This window comes from Dreissena polymorpha, chromosome 3, assembly GCF_020536995.1.
Source record: "Dreissena polymorpha isolate Duluth1 chromosome 3, UMN_Dpol_1.0, whole genome shotgun sequence".
NCBI classification, from domain to species: domain Eukaryota; kingdom Metazoa; phylum Mollusca; class Bivalvia; order Myida; family Dreissenidae; genus Dreissena; species Dreissena polymorpha.
In genome coordinates this window covers 7,693,187-7,715,015 of record NC_068357.1, presented here as the reverse complement: position 1 = coordinate 7,715,015, position 21,829 = coordinate 7,693,187, and the positions used below count along the sequence as shown (strand labels likewise).

At 35.6% G+C, this 21,829-nt stretch overlaps 1 protein-coding gene across 7 annotated transcripts in view; it reads right to left on the bottom strand.

Annotated features, from left to right (window-relative positions):
- The window catches only part of LOC127872864 (ral GTPase-activating protein subunit beta-like), a 78,598-nt gene extending 56,794 nt beyond the window's left edge, over positions 1 to 21,804 (bottom strand). For 3 of the 7 annotated variants that reach the window (XM_052416312.1, XM_052416316.1, XM_052416318.1), the window contains exons 1-7: positions 20,543 to 20,706; positions 15,746 to 15,861; positions 14,463 to 14,579; positions 13,966 to 14,164; positions 11,867 to 12,031; positions 8,835 to 8,855; positions 791 to 1,024 (exon numbers count right to left, since the gene is read on the bottom strand). In XM_052416312.1, coding sequence (XP_052272272.1) covers positions 791 to 1,024; positions 8,835 to 8,855; positions 11,867 to 12,031; positions 13,966 to 14,164; positions 14,463 to 14,579; positions 15,746 to 15,829 — 820 coding nt within the window. In that variant the 5' untranslated portion in view covers positions 15,830 to 15,861; positions 20,543 to 20,706. Of the gene's footprint in view, positions 1 to 790; positions 1,025 to 8,834; positions 8,856 to 11,866; positions 12,032 to 13,965; positions 14,165 to 14,462; positions 14,580 to 15,745; positions 15,862 to 20,531; positions 20,707 to 21,735 lie in introns of those variants that run through there. The other 4 variants (XM_052416317.1, XM_052416319.1, XM_052416315.1 and 1 more) reach the window with 3 other exon arrangements.
- Positions 21,805 to 21,829: the final 25 nt, after the last annotated feature.

Below are 21,829 nucleotides of genomic sequence, written 5' to 3'. Positions count from 1 at the left end.
CAAAATTGGTTGCTATGTTTTGGACAACCTGGAAAATGGTTCCTAAGGATTTTGTCCAGGTTGTTAAAAAACCAAATAGGAACCAATTACTGCGTGTGAAATTACCGTAGAAATCATGGTCCATATAAGAACCAAAGTTCAGATACCCATTTTTGCTCAAATGAGAGGAGCAAAGGAATTATCTATATTTATCTCATAAACTATTTTTAATGTTATTACTCTAAGTTATAGGCTCTGTTTGGTTATCATTAATGTTTACTCTCCCCAGACCTTAAAACTATTAAAAAGTATATGTATAAAAAGTAACACATTATATTAACAATGTATTTAAAATTGTAATTTAATTTATAATCTCTATCCTATATCACAACCAGTAAACTAATCCACTAAATGGTAATACATGTATATATAAAGACTTTAAACAAGAGCACCGCATAACAGGTGCCACCCTTAGCTGCGGGTGCAGTTTTGAATAAAGGAAAGCTTGTTAGAATTTTTTTTAGAGGTCACAGTGACCTTGACCTTTGACCTAGTGACCCGAAAATGGGTGTGGCATGTAGAACTCATCAAGGTGCAGCTACATATGAAGTTTCAAAGTTGTAGGTTGAAGCACTTTAATTTAGGAGCCAATGTTCAAAACTTTTACAAAATGTTAAGGTTTAAGCACGACGCGGACAACGAACTGGCTATGACAATACCTCGCTTTTTTTTCCGAAAACAGCCGAGCTAAAAACACCTATAAAACATGATAAATACTGACAACACAATCCTCAACCAACAAGACTCGTACATATCACAAGCTCTGGGTAGTCCGGCCCATACATGAACTTTAACAGCCGCGCTGTGAGGGCGTGATTCACGCGGTGCCACTGGGTGATGAGAGCCTCGTGGTGGCGCCAGTAGATGCACATCTTTCGGAATGTCTTCCATAGAGATGGCGACGGGAAACACTTCTGGCATGCGAGCAGCCACAGTTCAAATAGCACACTCAGTACACGCTCGCACAAATGATCACCAATGTCATCTGAAATAGAATTTAAATATATTTCAATTAATATAAGTGAAAAATATGTTTGTTCAACTCTTTGAAGATATAAGTACAATTATTTTTATTTATTTTAAAAAATTACCAAAAAGATATATGTAGAATCTCTTTGACAAACAAAACACATCATAGTTTAGCATAGCAAAAAATAAATAACATAATGGTAAATTAACTCTGTTGTCAACTGCTTGATTTCATTATTGGGCATGGTTATGTAAATTTTATTTTTTAATAAATTTCTGTTCTTTTCATTAAAGTAAATTTTATATTTTAGAATGAAGAGAATCGCCCAAGCATATTAAAAAGCATTTAAAAAAGAATTGTTTTGGGGCATTCAATAAATGACACATTACAATAAAATATGATTTTGTTCAATTATAACATGGCGTGTTTTATGAAGTTTTCTCTTTAAGCTTCCTTTTCTCTTCATGCAATAAAAAGTGCCCAATAGCAAAAATTATTCAGATATGAATAATGATTATAGTGTGTGGATTGGTAAAATCACCAACACCAATATAGATCTATAGAAAAAAACAGATATTGTGCAGTCTGCACAGGCTAATCAGGGAAGACACTTTCCGCTTTTATGATATTTTTTGCTTAAAGAAAGTCTCATCTAAACAAAAGTCTAGTTTAAGTGGAAAGTGTCGTCCCTGATGAGCTTGTGCGGACTGCACAGGCTAATCTCTTACGACACTTCATGCACATGCATTAAACCCCTTTATCACAGAGTGGGACTCTTTGAGTGCTATCTGTACAAGCTGATGAAAGGTGTCATGTTCTGTGAAAGCTGGTCATAATGCATGTGCGTAAAGTGTCGTCCCAGATTAGCCTGTGCTTTCCGCCTAAACTTGATTTTTCGGTAAGGAGGGACTTCCTTGAAACTAAAAATACCATAAAAGCGGAAAGTGTCGTCTCTGATTAGCCTGTGCGGACTGCACAGGCTAATCTGGGACCACACTTTACACACATGCATTAAGCCCAGTTTTCTCAGAACACGACTCAAAGCATCTGCAACTTAAACAGCAAACATAAAACTATACCCTGTAACTAATGTTACTAATACCTCTACACAGATTTGTCAGCTATACTCAACACACATCATTGGGGAATGTTTTGATTATAGGGAATGAACTTTCTTGCACGTGTTTATTCTATGCTGACCACAAAATTGTATCACTTGAGAAACTTTGAAGCAGTTTTCTTCTGCAAAATTCTACATTCTATGCAGACTGTGCTTTGAGTTGCTTTGTTCAAATGCAACCAACTATGGGAGCGGGGCATCTCAAAAGATAAACAAGAGCACCGCATAACGGGTGCCAACTAGCTGGCTATGACAATACCTCGGGTTTTTCCGAAAACAGCCAAGCTAAAAATGGGTGTGGCGTGTAGAAATCAGGAAGGTGAATGTACATATGAAGTTTAAAAGTTGTAGGTGGAAGCACTTTTATTGTAGAGGCTATGATAAAGTTTTATATTAGAGGTCACAGCGACTTTGACCTTTGACCTAGTGACCCAAAAATGGGTGTGGCGTGTAGAACTCATCAAGGTGCATGTACATATGAAGTTTCAAAGTTGTAGGTGGAAGCACTTTGATTTTAGAGAAAATGTAAAGGTTTATGTTAAAGTTTAATATTAGAGGTCACAGTGACCTTGACCTTAGACCTAGTGACCCAAAAATGGGTGTGGCATGTAGAACTCATCAAGGTGCATCTACATATGAAGTTTCAAAGTTGTAGGTGGAAGCACTTTAATTTTAGAGCCAATGTTAAGGTTTTAGCACGACGCCTACAGCGGACAGCTGACGTCGGACGACGAGCTGGCTATGACAATATCTTGGGTTTTTTCCGAAAACAGCCGAGCTAAAAATTGTCTTACATTTCTACACTTCATGGAGATGACACATTTGAAGTTTTGCTTGAAACATTTGGAATTAGTATGGAATAAGTATGCTCACCAAGCTTCAGTGTTCAATCTGACCTTCAGTTTCAAGGGATGCACACATAAAATAATACAAGAGAGCCTAAAAGGCCCAAAGTCGCTCACCAGAGATAACAAGATATTATTGGGACAAATCTTCTGACCAAGTTTTATGAAGATCGGAAAATAAATGTGGTCTCTAGAGTGTTAACAAGGTTTTACTATAGCCATAAAAGGAAAAATGCCCAGCACCCTGGCGGCCATGTTTTTCAACCAACCGGCATCATTTTCTATCTCGTCCAAGATATTATTGGGATGAATCTTCTGACCAAGTTTCATGAAGATCAGAAATAAATGTGGCCTCTAGAGCGTTAACAAGATTTTACTATAGCCATATAAGGAAAAATGCCCTGCCCCTTGGCAGCCATGTTTTTCAAGCAAACGTAACCATTTTCGAACTCATATAAGATATCATTGAGACCAATCTTCTGACCAAATTTCATGAAGATTGGACTATAAATGTGGTCTCTAGAGAGTTAACAAGGCAAATGTTGACGCCGCACGATGGACAAAAAGCAATCACAAAAGCTCACCATGAGCACGTTGTGCTCAGGTGAGCTAAAAAGCCACATATAAAATTACCTAAGTGGGCCCTTCAGATACACAAAAATCTCAAATAAACGAGCAAATTTGTTGAATTGATATCCCCCGTCAATATGCTTCTGGACACAAAAGTGTTATATTTGACACTCAAAAAAGCAATTTTTAAGATACAAAGGACCATAACTCCGTTATTAATAGCTGGTGTACAATGCCATTTGGCGTGCATCATCATCTATTCCATATATATACTCATAGCAAGTTTCAATGAAATCCGCCAAAGCACTTCCAAGATATGGCTCTGGACGGACGGAAAGACAGACGGACAGAAAGACTGACAACGCCAAAACAATATCCCTCCGCCTATGGCGAGGGATAACAAATTATCGACAGGCATTATTTAATCCTGTGAAAGTGAGCACAAATTTTTTTTAGTGACTTGTATATTGTACACACTAGTTAGTCATCATGTTAGTGGAAATTAGTGGTTGCTATTTTATGGTGGAGGTACTGTGCAATTCAAGTGATATCGCTGATACATGTCACACTATATTTCAACAACAACAATTGCTGATTGTTTTAGAATTATTTTTTATAAGAATTGCAATATCTAAACATTAAAGAAAAACAAGAAACCGTCGGAGACGGGTGATGCTCCCCAAGGTTTTTTTTTGTCACAATATTGCACCATATATTCAGATAAAAGGAAACGTCTTGAGGGGCATAACTTTGGACAAAATAATACGATGGATGGTTTAGCAACTTAAAAATTTCAAAGGGCCATAACTCTCTTAATAAATCATCCAACCAGAACCCACACAATAACATGCTCATCTCCTCAAGGTATTTAAGCTTCCCATAAAGCTTCATTGTATTCCAGTCAATAGTTGGGGAGAAATAGCCCGGACAAGAATTGCACTACATGTACAGTTTATAGAAAATTTCAAAGGGCAATAACTCTGTAAAAAATCATCCGATTGAAAACTGGCTGATAACATGCACATCTCCTCTTGTTAGTGAAGCTTCCCATAAAGTTTTATTGAATTCCCGTGATAAGTTGCTGAGAAATAGCTCGGACAAGAATTGCAGTATATGTACAATGGAAAATTTCAAAGGGCTATAACTCTGTGAAAAATCATCCGACGAGAACCGGCTGATAATATGCAGATCTCTCTTGGTAGTGAAGCTTCCCATAAAGTTTCATTGAATTCCGGTCATTAGTTGCTGAGAAATAGCCCGGACAAGAATTGCACTCTATGTACAGTTAATGGAAAATTTCAAAGGGCCATAACTCTGTGAAAATCATCCGACCAGAACCGGCTGATAACATGCACATCTCCTCTTGGTAGTGCAGCTTCCCATAAAGTTTAATTTAATTCCGGTTTAAATTGCTGAGAAATAGCCCAGCCAAGAATTGCACTATATGTACAGTTAATGGAAAATTTCAAAGGGCCATAACTCTGTGAAAATCATCGAACCAGAACCCGCTGATAATATGCACATCTCCTCTTGGTAGTGAAGCTTCCCATAAAGTTTCATTGAATTCCGGTCAAAAGTTGCTGAGAAATAGCCCGCGGACAAAAAATTGTGCACGGACAGACAGACGAAGCAGCGACTATATGCTCCCCCCAAAATGTTTTGGGGGAGCATAAAAACAGCTGTTGCATTTTTCCGAATTTTCAAGTAAAAAGGACAATATTATCAAAACAAAAGGTGAATACAGCATTTTAGCACTGCCACAGCCTGTGTTTTGGCATCTTAAACATCAGCAACAGCAACAAATAAACATTCTGAAATAAGTTGACAATGTTCATAGTTTGTTTATAATGAAAACCAAAATTTTATGTATTGCGACACTAAAACAAGGGCTGTTTGTAAAACATGCATGCCCTCCGTATGGGCTATCAGTTGTAGTGGCAGCCATTGTGTGAATATGTTTTTTGTCACTGTGACCTTGACCTTTGACCACGTGACCTGAAACTTAATAGGGGTCATCTGCCAGTCATGATCAATGTGCCTATGAAGTTTCATGATCCTAGGCGTAAGAATTCTTGAGTTATCATCCCGAAACCATTTTACTGTTTCAAGTCACTGTGACCTTGACCTTTAACCTAGTGACCTGAAAATCAATAGGGGTCATCTGCCAGTCATGATCAATGTACCTATGAAGTTTCATGATCCTAGGCCTAAGCATTCTTGAGTTATCAACCGGAAACTATTTTACTATTTCGAGTCACTGTGACCTTGACCTTTGACCTAGAGACCTGAAAATCAATAGGGGTCACCTGCCAGTCAAGATCAATGTACCTATGAAGTTTCATGATTCTAGGCCTAAGCGTTCTTGAGTTATCATCCGGAAACCATCTGGTGGACGGACGGACCGACCGACAGACCGACATGTGCAAAACAATATACCCCCTCTTCTTCGAAGGGGGGCATAAAAACATGATAAAAAAGCACATTGGTTGATGCCTTATGGCAGTTCACATTTTTCAAAAAGAACTTGATATAGACATGCATCTGCCTACCAGTATTGATCCCAAATTGGCGAAATATTGATGCAATAGAAAACTTATAATGGCACGACTCATCTTGAAGCTGAAGCAGTGAGTGGGACCAGCAATTCAACGCAACAGATACAGGACAAGCTCACAACTGGCACCGAACAACAAGTTCCAAGTGCTGCAGAAACCGATAAAAGACAAAGAGACTATCAACAACAAGGTTAAAGAAGTCATGACTGCAGCAGTAGTGGCATTATAGGGCTTATGAAGAACCATCACAAGGAGTAGCTGTCAAACAGAGACAATGAAGAAGATTCAGGACAGAAAGAGAAAGGAAGAAGCTGTAAACAACATTTAAACAAGGGCCTGAAGATTCAAAGCACTGGAAGCATATTCACAAGCAAATAAGACTGTTCAGAAAAGCATTAGAACTGAAAACTTAAATCATGTGGACAGTTTAGCAACAGAAGCTGAAGAGGCTGACAGAAATGGAAACATGAACAACTTGTACTCCACTACAAAGAAACGATCAGGGAAGCTTTGCAAGCCAGACAGACCAGTCAAACAAAGATGGAAAGACACAAATAGGAAGGGAACAGCAGCATTACAGATGAAAGACATACTTTAAAGAGCTCTTAAACAATCCCGCCAGACTTTACACCAGCAACAATGTCCTTCTAATAGACTACAGTACGCCTACCAAACAGGAGATCCGCACAAAGAACAGATAAAGAGCGGCAAGTCAACAGGCCCAAATGGTATTCCAGCTGAAGCGCTGGAGGTGCACTGAGACACCACCGTAGAGATGCTGTTTGCACTGGGTGGAGGATTAGATACCATCAGACTAGAAACAAGAGATATGTTTGTCAGAAACACAATTCCCCCTATTGCGCCGCTTTGAAAACAATTTTTTTTTTACCTTTGACCTTGAAGAATGACCTTGACCTTGAAGTTCCACCATTCAAAATGTGCAGCTTCATGAGAACGCCGCTTTCATTTTTTATTTTTTTTACCTTTGACCTTGAAGGATGACCTTTACCTTGAAGAATGACCTTGACCTTGAACTTCCACCACTCAAAATGTGCAGCTTCATGATAACGCCGCTTTGATTTTATTTTTTTTACCTTTGATCTTGAAGGATGACCTTGACCTTGAAGGATGACCTTGACCTTGAACTTCCACCACTCAAAATGTGCAGCTTCATGAGAACTCCGCTTTGAATATAAAAAAATTACCTTTGACCTTGAAGGATGACCTTGACCTTGAACTTCCACCACTCAACATGTGCAGATTCATGAGATACACATGCATGCCAAATATCAAGTTGCTATCTTCAATATTGAAAAAGTTACAGGCAATGTTAAAGTTTTCAGACGGACAGACGCCATATATTTGACATTTGACCTTGAAGGATGACCTTGACCTTTCACCACTCAAAATGTTCAGCTCCATGAGATACACATGCATTCCAAATATCAAGATGCTGTCTTCAATAGTGAAAAAGTTATGGCCAACGTTAAAGTTATTTTCGGACGGACGGACAGACTGACATACTGACTGATGGACAGTTCAACTGCTAAATGCCACCCTACCGGGGACATGAAAAGGCACTTTATCAAGTTGCAAATGAAAGGCAACCTCATTACTGTAAAAAACATCCCAGGAACTCCTATCCATGCCAGGGAAGGCGTTCAATCAGATTATCCTGAATAGAATGAACAACCAAGTAGACTCTCATCTGAGGAACCAGCAAGCAGGCTTCAGGAAAGACAGATTCTGCACACTACATAGAGATGTAAAACATTAGTGGAAAGTGTTAATATAGCACTAACTGTAGAGGCTATGCAAATCACCAAGAGAAAACTAACACACACAGTGAAAGATGGTGCCAGAAAAAAAACACATATCATCAATTTACACAACATTATACCAAACAACCATGCACTACAACAACACTCAATAAAATAATGCCATCTATGCAACAAAACAAGCAATAATTGGTTCTATCATGACAAATGTTTTGCAAAAAAAATCTTGTTACAAATGTTTCAAAGTGAGAAGCAACATAACTGTCAAACTGAAATTTGAAATTGTTACAGCTTTCTTGTTAAAAAAATACAACATTTAAAAACATATAAATGATAGGCAAAGACTGTAAACTTTAGCAGCAGTCTGTTTCTAAATACAGATTAAATAAAAAACAAACATAAGGCATGTCACTTGAAGTAAACCCAATACATTCTTCAGAACCAATGATAATATTCCGCTGTAACAACATTATATTAACTGCATCGTGCAAAAATGGGTCTTATGCCATATGTGTCAAATGCTAATATAGATTGGAAGAGGATAAAAAATCGGATCTATAACAAGTTACAAGGTGTATAATTAGTTCAAAGATGTGAAGGCCGATAAAAAAAATGAGCCGTGCTCTGTGAAAAGGGAGTTGAATCCATATGCGTCAAGTGTCATCCCTGATTAGCCTGTGCAGTCCCCACAGGCTAATTAGGGAGGGCACAATCTGCTTGAACTGGATTTTTGCTAAGAAGTGTATTTCTTTAAACAGAAAACATCATAAAAGCGGAAAGTATCGTCCCTGATTAGCCTGTGAGGACTGCAATAAACCCCCTTTTCACAGAGCACAGCCCAAATTCAGGTTGAAAAATTAGTCCCGAGACATGAAGAACAAGTGACATGCCACTTAGCCAGGTAAAGGGTTTGTGCAGGACTACTGGGTAGTTAAGCAAGCAGGTACACAAACTTACATGAACTCAATCCAGTATCTTCTGTCATGCAAAAATATATACACATATTCTCAAATATATTAAGGTTACATTGAACAAAGTCTAAAGACATATGAATTGATTAATTGTATTACATGTATCTCAGCGTTGTCTTTGCAAGTCAGTAACACATTTACAGGTAAGTCAGCAGATATATAAAAATTCCTTTTTTAACATGATATTAAAATATTCTTAAAATTAAAAATGTCAAGTATTTATCAATAATTGTACACGCTTATCAAATGGCATGTTACTTTGAAATAGTTTACCGGTACTTTTGTGTACTTACTTTGTTTGTTCATTCATGATAATGACTTCCGAAAAAAATTGTCCATAATTTATGTACTTTTCTATACTTATTGACATACAAAACTGACACGCTGGTCAGAATTGGCAATTGCACCAACTTAATCTACAATACCATAGGTCTATATTTTGTAAAACCTTTGCTGATAGATAACTTTATGTCAATCATAACCTATATACACTTGATTAACACCTATATACACTTGATTTCAAACATACAATTTGTATAATTACTCATAAAAAACAAACACTTTTTTAAAAGTTCTTGGAAAGTTTAGGTATACAAACAAAACATTGAGGATTGAAAATACCAAGTAATTACAAAGGCAAATCACTTAAAAATACAATACCGGTATATAGGTACTACCGTTAATAAACATATTAAAAGAATTGCATGTTCCATTAGGTAAACCATGTTAAGCAAAAGGTTATATCTCTTTTTTTACAAGCCGTAAGTGTTGACCACAAAATGTTCACACTCAAAGTTAGACTAATGTACTTTTTGTTGTTGTTGTGTTTTAACTGTTAACACCATTTAAATAAAATGGAGGAGTCTGGTTGAAGTGTCCATATGTTTGGGTTTATGTTTGGGTTAATCATGCAAGCAATTCATCAACATGCATCTTGATAAACCATGGGTCTATAAACACTGGATATCATCATATGTCTCATGCCATCTTTCATACGTATTTTTCATGTATTATTTATTACATGCAGGATTAGCTTTAAGTCATGATACATAATTTCATGTGAACTATTTGCCCTATTCAGTTCTTTATTTGCATATTTCCACTGTCAAAATTATCTCAACCCACAATTAAAGTTATGTTCTAAAGCACCTGACGATTTGTCATGTTTTAGATTGCAATAACAAAAAAAAAGAGATGTGTTTGTCAGAAACACAATGCCCCCTACTGCGCCACTTTGAAGCAATATTTTGACCTTTGACCTTGAAGGATGACCTTGACCTTTCACCACTCAAAATGTGCAGCTCCATGAGATAGATATGCATGCCAAATATCAAGTTGCTATCTTCAATAATGCAAAAGTTATTGTAAAACTTTAACCTTGTTATTGCAAAACTTTAACTAAGGTTAAAGTTTTGGGACAGAATGACAGGCAGAATGACTGACAGACAGGCCAAAAACAATATACCCCCGATCATTCAATCCGGGGGCATAAAAAGGCTGGCAAATTAAAATTGCTCTAATAAAATATGCTTAGTAACAATGTGCTAAAAGTACAAATATAACAAAACTTTCAGAGGGAAATAAAATATTTTGAAACATTACGGTAAAGAAATCATATACATGGCAGAGTTATATCAGCTAATAATTTTACAACATTGAAATTTTCCTCAATGATATCTATACACCCATGAAGTTTCATGTTGAAATCTTGTATTGTAACTGAGATACAGCCCTGAAAAGTTACATCATACAAAAACAACACAGGGAAATAACTTTTATTTAAAAGTGTAGCGTTATGGTTCTATTGCAAGGCGATTCTCCTCATTGATGACTATATGTACATAAAGTTTCATGTTGAAATCGTGTTGTATCTGAGATATAGCCTTGAAAAGTTACATCATATGAAAACGACACAGGACAATAACTCTTATTTAAGAAATTGTAGGGTTATTGTTATTGTACAAGGCTCTTCTCCTCATTGATCTCTACACACCCATAAAGATTCATGTTGAAATATTTACTGGAACCTAAGAATAGCCCTGAAAAGTTTCATCATACATTACAAGAGCACCGCATAACGGGTGCCACGCTCGGCTGCGAAAGCTTGTCAGATTTTTTTCCTTTTTTTTAAAGGTCACAGTGACCTTGACCTTTGACCTAGTGACCCAAAATGGGTGTGGCGTGTAGAACTCATCAAGGTGCATCTACATATGAAGTTTCAAAGTTGTAGGTGGAAGCACTTTGATTTTAGAGCCTATGTTAAAATTTGATATTAGAGGTCACAGTGACCTTGACCTATGACCTAGTGACCCAAAAATGGGTGTGGCGTGAAGTTTCATGTTTATATCTGATATAGTTTCTGAGATATATGCCTGCAAATTTGTGACCGATGGACAGAATGACAGATGGACGGGCCGAAAGACGGATGATACCAATTCTATAATGTATTTTCAAAGTTGTAGGTGGAAGCACTTTGATTTTAGAGGCAATGTTAAGGTTTTTGTTAAAGTTTTATATTAGAGGTCACAGTGACCTTGACCTTTGACCTAGTGACCCAAAAATGGGTGTGGCATGTAGAACTCATCAAGATGCAACTACATATGAAGTTTTAAAGTTGTAGGTGGAAGCACTTTGATTTTAGAGCCTATGTTAAAGTTTGATATTAGAGGTCACAGTGACCTTGACCTATGACCTAGTGACCCAAAAATGGGTGTGGCGTGAAGTTTCATGTTTATATCTGATATAGTTTCTGAGATATATGCCTTCAAATTTGTGACCGATGAACAGAATGACAGATGGACGGACCGAAAGACAGATGATACTAATTCTTTAATATATTTTGATAAAAATCAATGTAAAAAATGTCCGACCCAAAAAACAATCCAAATGACTACATATCCAAATATAACAAATAAAATTAACTAAAATATGTACATAGGCAACTTAACAATGAATGTCCAACTGGCAACACAAATGAAACGATTACAGAGCAAATACAAACAAATATGTGCACCATACCTTTTTCTGTTGGTGGGGAAAGAAGGCTGTTATTTGCAGCCAAGAGAAATTTCAGCAGGGTTTCCCACGTGTCACGGGAAAGCAGGGCCGACTCTTTGGCAACGCTCTCTATAGTCCTTAACACTCGATGGCACAACAAAGCTTGTCTCTTCACCAGATCAGCCACTGAACAACATGAGGAGTACTTTGTCTAAGAGGGCCTGTATGAAACCTTTACCACTCAGATATGTATTTTGATGCATTTGTTGTCCCATAGAAAGTAAAATTTAAATAAATACCTTTCTAACTTAATTAAAGTTTAAAAGGCTTCATCTCCAACCCTTAGATACTGATGAGCAGCAAATAGCATAAAACCTGATCAGACTGCGAGTTATTCGCAGGCTGTTCTGGTTTTATGCTGTTTGCACAAAGCCATTTTCACTTTACTTCTGAGAGGGAAAGTGTTAACCAACCCATTCTTAAACTTAAGAATAAAAATTAAAGAATTTTCTAAAAACTGTAATGTACTAAAAATTCTTGTTAGACAAGTCTTGCACCGCAGTTAACACCTATAATCATATTATATTAGTAATTGTTTGTTTTGAAAAATATTATCATGATATTATCACAATTTGTACCTGTATTTATGCGAACTTAATAGTATTTATATTGAGTCTAAGACTTTTCAATAATCTTAAGTATAACAAGAGCATTCAGAGGACAGGGCGCTCGACTATTTGAGTGCTTGAAAGTATAACGTAAGCCATCATGGGGTAATTGTTCAAATTATTCAATAAGGTCAAGGTAATAGTTCAGGTATAATTTCCACAATCTATTGAACATGTGTAAAGACATAAAAAAAACTAAATAGATTTTATTTCAAGTTTGATAGCAATAGCTTGGGTGGGAATTTTGGACGGTCCTTCAAAAATAAAGTAAATAAATAAAAAAGGAAAACCTAAATTTTTTTTGATTTTTTTTTGGGGGGGGAGTAGGGGGGTTGAGTGAGAGGGAGGTATAATGTGGGGTGTGGTCATTTATGAGAGGATCTTTCAAAAATAAAAAAAGGATAAAAAAAAATTGGGGGGGAAGGGGGGGGGCAAGGATTCTAGGTAATATGCATATTGTAAATGGAAAAAGGGCCATTATTCTTACAAAATGCTTGATACAGTTGTCTGGTCTTGTTAATAGATTGGGGTCATGTTGGTAAAGAAGTATGCACAATATGAAAGCAATATGTCAAGGGACATTGAAAATATTTGAGGTGGTATGCAAACTTTAACATGGATTTATCAATAATATGCATATTCTAAGTGAAAAAGGGCCATTATTCTTACAAAATGCTTGATAAAGTTGTCTACTCTTGTTTAAAGGTTGGGGTCATGTTGGTAAAAAAGTATGCAAAAAATGAAAGCAATATGTCAAGGGACATTGAAAATATTTGGGGTGGTACGAAAACATTTGCACGCCGACGCCGGGGTGAGTAGGATAGCTCCACTATATATATTTCATATATAATAGTCAAGCTAAAAATTGGTTGGTGAATAAGGGCCCTGATGTGAAGCTATCTGGAAATATAAGGTTTAAACAGAAGTATTGCATTTTGTTTAAATGTTTTCAAAGAAAAATATGTGCTTGTTTATTTGGATTTTCAGCAGCTTTTGACAGTATTTCAATAATATCACGGCAGTCATTTAATCTACTCACACTTTTTCTGGATAAGCTGGTTATCATTACTAACTGTACATACCAGAAACTGACAACTGCCATATTGAATGGCTAAGAATGGGCATAGGAGGGCCATAGAAAAAAATTCATGACCAATTGATACTCAAATAGTTTTGAAGTCAACTCAAAAGATGAGATTTTATTTTCCTCTCAGCTGCGTATTGAGAATGTCGCTCAATGAATGAACAATCTTAAATCATAGCTAACAGAATATGCACATATTATGCCTCAAACTGAGGGTTGAGTCAGACTCAAAACTCAAAATTACTTCTATGAACATCAAATTGAGCATGATGATCAAACATATCTTAATTATTAAGAAAGAACTATAAGTTGAGTCAGAATATTGACTAAAGTATGTTTGTTATACTAGGCCATGGTTGTTAACTCACCTGCACCAACTCGAGGCACAAACAGATTGAGGAGATGGTGCAGCATCATCTGGGCATATGGGTTGGGCTCGTCAGTGATAGGCTTGGGCACAGGCAGCTTGGGGCTCGTCAGGGCTGACAGCCACTCGCAGTACACGCTCACACAGTCCTTGATAGTGTCAATCTGGTCCAGCGGCAGGCCCAGGCCATAACATAGCACCTGGAGAGGTGTCCAATACAATAATAGAATAGAGGCTTCACCAATCAAGCTTGTATTACAATCAAATAATAGAAAACACTTTGGAATATCACCCGAACAGCTATTAAACATCAATAAATCAATTTCTTCAAATAACTTATTATTAATATTTTTTTCAAACGAAGAGAATCCCAAAATCAGCTGCAAAAATTGTTATTAAATCAGCACTCAAACGATTTTTCTAAAATATTAAGGGATGATAATATTTTTAAACCTTGAATTTCAGGACAGAAACCAACAAGAGATGCCATTCACTGACCTCCATTGTCCATTTCACCTCTGCATCAGTTACAAGGTTACTGGGCTCACAGCTGTTACTGATGCTCAGATTCGTGGCAATATGCTTCACTACACTGCATGCTACATCCTTGCCAACCTATAAGTTTATCATAGTTTACAGTGTTTTACTTATGAACTAAAAATGCATGATAGTTTTTAAATGTTATTGATAATGCCGTTTTTTGTTTCAAATGAATATTTGTTATCTTTATATGAATATAATTGTTTACAGCAATTGTGAAAGATATCCAGGTTTCTGCATCAGGATGACAGCTGTTTTAACATATTAGAATTGTCCCAGATTAGCAACTGAAGTCTGCACAGGCAAATCCAGGGTGATGATTTCTGATCATACTTATTTGTTTTTAGGAAGTTTCTTCTTAATGAAAATCTAGTCTAATGACTGCTTAGGCACAGGCTTACATGTCTATATGGGATAATTTTTATTTAAAGCCCTGTTTTCCTAAAAACCGGTTTTCATATATTTACTGTATTCTGCAGCATTCATGCTAATTAAAACTGTTGTTAACATAAGCATTTGCCCATTCCCGCTTAGGAACATAAATTCTTACTAACTTCATAGGCAAAACAAGAGCATCGCATAGCGGGTGAAAACGCTCGGCTGTGGGTGCAGTTTTCAATAAATGTAAGCTTGTCAGAAGAAAAGGAAGAAAGGTAAGTGGCGAAAAGAACTCATCTGAGTGACCTTGACCTTTGACTTAGTGACCCAAAAAAGGGTGTGGCATGTTTAACTCATCAAGGTGCATCTACATATGAAGTTTCAAAGTTGTAGGTGGAAGCACTTTGATTTTAGAGCCAATGTTAAAGTTTTATATTAGAGGTCACAGTGACCTTGAACTTTAACATAGTGACCCAAAAATGGGTGTGGCGAGTAGAACTCATCAAAGTGCAGTTACATATGACGTTTCAAAGTTGTAGGTGGAAGCACTTTGATTAAAGATACAATGTTAAGGTTTTAGCACGACGCGGAAGGCAGACGCCTGACAACGAGCTGGCTATGACAATACCTACGGTTTTCCAAAAACAGCCGAGCTAAAAATGTACATGTGAATGTAAGTTCAGAATTTACATGCATTAGTGCTGATACCGATTAATGCAGACATGGGGCTAATTTCACAAGTACATGTTATGCTTGCAACAAGCGTACACAGTCATTTACCCTTTTAAAATATAAAGACTGTTAATATATACATTTCATTATGTAGGTCTATACTTGACATTAATTAATCAAACGTAGCTTACAGCTTCAGGGAATTTATTCAGCACACTAAGGTTGGCCTTGTTGAACTGTATTTCATCTCGGAGAGAGGTCCAGTCTGAGTACATGATTGCAGTCTGTGTACCATCTGAGCTGCAGCCTGTAGGAAAATGTCAAGACGAGAATATTGTATAATTTATCAATGTTACTACATGTATTTATTATTATGTTTATCAACTTCATATAAAAAGATTCCCTAAGATAAAATATTTTTTCCGCACAGTGCCAGCATCTGCATTGGCATTTAGTTAATAATAGTTTTTTCTGTCCTAAAGTACTTATAAGAGAACAAAGACCAAAGGGCTGTGGCATAAACATATTCTAATGTGCTTGGAATTGTGTGTTAGTGTAATTTAACATGACACTAGATGAAGATTTAGTATACCTATAATAATGTCCATCAAATACTTTATTAACATTGTCAGAGTGTGACAATAAGTATAATGAGCAAGATTGATCCAACGCCAGTGATTTATTTTGAATGTATCCGAGAATTTATTTTTGATTGTTGTAAATAATATAATCTGGAGATTTTACAGAAGGGTAAAAGTGGGAGCTCCATCTTTGTAAAATACATAATCAGGAAATGTTCAAATATTATAAATATTACAAAACTATCACAATTTTCCAAATGTTTATATTGAACTGCTTGTTTAACTGCTATTAAATACCTTAAACTTACTCCTATAAATATGAGGTTAATATATATTGTCAATCTAATACGGGCAAAAGCCCGCGAAGCGGGCGTTGACCGTTCATACATATGGGAATTTAGACATAAAATTACATAAGAATACCACATATGGATACGTCTCAAAAAAATTTGCCACGCGACATATATTTTCGCGATGCTATTTATGGCCTTGAACAAATCAAAAACACTTTGACATATGCTAAATCACATGTAAATACATACCTCAGGAAAAGTTATATCAATGACATCATAATTGTGTAGCGAATCGCACTGAATATTCTCGCATTATTTGTTTTTCTTCGCAACCGTTCCAGAATTAAGTCATTACTCAATTATCTCCCCTGAATGCTCTTCTTCACTGAGTATAAGCCGAAGACTGGTTCACTACATATAGTTACAGTCTTTACCAAACACAATTTAAGTGAACATAACCCGTCTTAAATATATTGCCGAATCTTAGATTTCTGTCGAATTTATTTGCTTTGATCTTTTCGATATCTTATTGTTATTATTATCCTGACAAATCACAAACGCTTGTTAAAAAATTATTTGTTTTAAACATTATAGTTGGCATCTCTATTCTTCCAGTATTCTCGCGGTATTTCAATAACGACACCCTACTGTTTATTTGTCAGAATATGTGACGCATTTTCATTCGCTCTCAAAAAGCATTCTATACATAGATGGTGACGTCACTTCGTTATTGCGAGTAAGACCGGTGTGTACACAATGTCTCAGAAAGACGTTTTACGTGTGATTATGAGCAATATTCTGGTAAGTTGTCGTTGTTATCCACCAGAAACACATTTATTCACAAAATTTAAAGATATTCCGATCTAACTTTTTAGTCTTTTAGCTTTAATTTTTAACGTATTTACACCTCGTCTGCTCGCACTTTACCGATATCCCTAAAGGTTACATATCACTATAATTAGTTTAGGCCTAAAACCACAAAATCCGATACCGTTGGATTTTCGTACTACAATCTTACGTAAAAAATCTTCCAGATTCGAAATCAACAAAAAACAAGACATTTATAAATTGTCTGCATTATTGATCAAATTTTAAGATATTTGTTGGTTTTCCGTTTTTAGAAGCTGTTCTGCGAAGCCGAAGGCAAGAGCTGAGCATCATACAAGCCATTCTATCCAGCAAAACTGACAGTTTTGGTTTACAGAAATCAACAAAGGAGGGATTCCTGATCTATCAAATTTCCAAGCTATACACACAGTTATTATCTGTGGTGATCTTTATTGGTTCTGCTTGTTTACTTGGATGGAACATGTGTGAACTTTTATAGAACTTTGAAAAGTCTATATATGTCTATCTATAAACAAAAATCAGCTATTGTATAATAAGATCAGATGTGCAAACAATGTCAAAGGGTTGTTAAATTAACAATTTGAAGGCAATTGTGCTGAAAAAAAAAATGGAAGTTCCCATGCAAATTTTGTCTGTATATCGACAAGTGTCTGCCGATAATTGTCAAACTAGTAATACAAAACTTACCACAAGTATGTAAAAGCACTAAGTACCTGTGATCATTTTTAGTAAGATAGTGTAATTCTAAACAGTAGCAAATAGCTTGTTTAGTAAATGCATAATGTAATTAATATGATTTCCGTTCTATTGTGTAATTAATAAATTGGTTGTTACTTGTTAATCCATGATAAATGTTTTATGGCTAGTACAAAACCAGCAATGTTAATTTTGTAAAAGGTAATACAATAACACCACTTAGTAATTTCATATACGTAAATATTCTTGAAATGTAGGTTGATGATTGTGTTTTAGTTTTACTTATTTTGTAACTATTATTTTATGTGCAAATAAATGATGTGAAGTGTTTTGTATCTCCACACAATACCACATACCTTTTTATATATGTACTGTGTTATGTGTTATTTGAATGTTTAAATAAAAAAAAATGGATGATATAACATGATGCATTCTAATATTTGCATTCATATTGTAACTATAGAGCTAAGTGTATGCAGTTTAGACTGTGATTTTAGAATTGCTACAAAATGGCTAGTTTTTTAGTGGCGACAAAATTTAAACTATTCAACAATAGTTTGCGAAAGAAAATTAGAAACCTGCAAGATACCTGTATTTATTAAATATTTTAATTGCGAATCAAGTATGTTGTTATGCTGTTACACATAATTATACATTGATAATAAATAAGAAGACAATTAGTGGTGTTAACGTTTCCCAACAGTAGAAATCATTCTTCTGATGAAGTCAGTGATATACAGACGAAAGCTCCAGGTATGGCATTCAATACGTAGTGTGTGTTATTTGACAGTCTAAAACTTATTGGATTAAACAAAAATCCTGTCAAATTTGTCAATCAAAATTGATTTGACACATCACATGATTTTGATTATGTTAAATCAGTGTACTGTATGCTAAATGCAACTGCTTTAGCAAGCTGTCAAGTTGAATTGAGACATTTGATGAAACAAACTGTTTCCTGAGTAGGACCAGTACTTAGTGTCTATATGACGTACCATGATGTCGAAAGTCTGCAAGACCTTCTAAGTAGATCGAGAAATGTACTTCGACGTACAATTTTCACCGACCCTTGAGTGTTAGCCAATCAGAAGACACCTTACGTCTGTTGCTTTTAGAGATTTTTGACATTGAACATTATTATTATTATTTATACCGAATTATGCCACAATCGACCGCTTACTCATAGATATTGTGCGTATTTATGAAACATTATTATTATTATAATTTATACCAAATTATGCGACTATCGACCGCTAACTCATAGATATTGTGCGTATTTATTGACCTGGCGTGGCGGAATTAACCTCTGACTTATGCAAGTTATGGTTATCACAAAATACCACCAACGGGGAGTTTATAATACATTATTTATCCCATTAATGCTTGGTAACTGGTTACCGTTGGGAATTTCCAACACAGTAATGCGCTGGACGGTCGTGATACTCCGCCCCGCATGATCATTTCAGACACACAATATGCTGAACAATTTTAATTTTAAAAAGGTAACAATTGAATCTTCTTCAAATTTGTATATAATCTATTTCAATGCATTAAATACTTGAAACTTCTATGTGACGTTATTTTGCCATTCTGATATTTTTATTCATTTTGTCCTCAACTAAAGTTTTAAACATTTATTATGAATAAATCTGAAGGAAAAGCGGCTCAAGAGACTAGTGTTTTGATTGGCTGTTCAGAAAATGTGTATGTAGAAGTACAAACATGTATGTCGAAGTACAAATTGTACTTTGTCGTACAAATATATACTTTGAAGTGTATTTTATATTCATGTCGACGTACTTATTGTACTTCGACGTACATTTCTCTTTTTAACGTGTAGGTCTTCTTGACTTTCAACCCAAATGGTACGCCATAGTATGTCTTTAGGGTTATCTAAAGAATGCTCCCACTTAAAGGATCAATACAGAGACCTCCCAGTGACTAAGCCAGTTAGCAGACACCCCATCCACTATACCACAAACACCGAACCAGCTATAAATTCCTGTGGCTAGAAAACAAAAAAATATATAAGATGCTAGATCTTCAAGCTTGGAACATGTAACTCGTTTTAAGATTGATTTTTTTGGATGCATTACTAAATTATTGCAACAATTATCATATTTTGAACACAATCATGTCCATATATTTATTAATAATACATGGTTATCAAAAAAACTTAAAAAGCTTTTGCCCGTAAATAAGGTAGCACCTATAATCATATTAGGTAGATTACATCTAATTATTTGGACTACCTTAAACTATACATAACTTTCTTCTTCCAATCTACCCCTAGCATTTTTTTAATTTAGTTAAATCCTTACGATAAGGACTGATGGATGCAGTGAATATCTGTTTTGGTTAATTGCCTAAAAGTAAGATATTGCTAGAGTGGCCCAATAAACAAGTTTATGTCTTTACGAGAACAAATTTTAATAAATACAAGAACGTATCCGAATATTTCATCCGAAACCTAAGAAACTAATGTCAGAGTCAATTTCTAAATTTTAGCTTTTCTGAAACAAAAAAAACAGGGGCGCTCATACAATAAAAAAGAATACTTTATTCCTACTGTTAGTGCATATCGACGTTTTACATGCATATGACACTATTTTGTCGGAAAAGCAAAATTCAGGGAAATCAACATATTAGGCCGCTTCTAACATTCTGAAGCCAAAATTATAGAGCGTTCTCGATTGCAGACGTCAAGTTATAAATATCTAGAACAGGCTACCAAATGCTGTTCCGTATGAGCATAGACAGAAAACGTTTATTGTTCACCAAAACGAATGATTTTAAGTAAAGAAAATCCATGAGAATGAACTCGTCAAAATACATAGAAAAATGTCACGCACTGCCCATACGGACGATTGAGACGATGAACCATACGAACGATTCCGTCCGTTAAATCACGGAGTGTATATTGTAATCTAGAGTCCGTGGTTAAATATTATGATTGTAAAAAAACGACCAGCAGCTAATTGTATAAATATGGACAACTCTTATCCAGTGGATAACTTTTGGTTATCTTCAATTTTAAGATATATATTTTGGTAAGCAATTGTATAATCAAACAGATCTGAACAAGTGCACGCATACTTCATCTTTAAGTCATGTAGTTAGACTCACCACGGAGTGTATATAATCTAGAGTCCGTGGACTCACACACACACACACACACTGTTATCAATATATTAAAGCGTTTTGAAAAAAAGTCCGGAAAATAAAATGCCGGAGGGTCAAACGGGCGGACGGACAGACTGCCATATGCCATCCTATCGGCGGTATAAAATCAGCTCAATATTTTAGAGAGTTTTGTAAAAAAAAAACACCGGAAAACGGTTATTATTGAGAAACATTAGGCCATATAGGTAGACTCACATACCAAAAATCAGCCCAATATCCTAACTCAATGTATACATACGGAAAATGGTTCTTACAGAGACAATTTCTTATTCCAATCTAATGCCAGAGGTGTAGACGATTGTGATGGTTTATCTGTGTTGATGATGGTAAAGTTAAAAAGTGTAGCAAAGAGAACATACTATTAAGGTTGTCAGTAATACTAAATGATACATTTGTTAATAAAGGTTTTTGATTTTCAAAGTCGTCTTTCCTTCTACATATAGCAAACATCATACATTCATAAAATAAAGCTGTAAACAACGTAAAATTGCACCATTGGAATGACATAAGAAATACCACATCTCTTTTAGCGCTACTTAACAGTTTAGGATAAAGAGTAATTATTTTCAATAATCTTACATGTGTACAGTTCACAAGAAAAATGGAAACTCTCCCAATCTAATACACTAACACAAAGTGACAGGGGCAGTTAATCCAGACTACAAACTGTGGC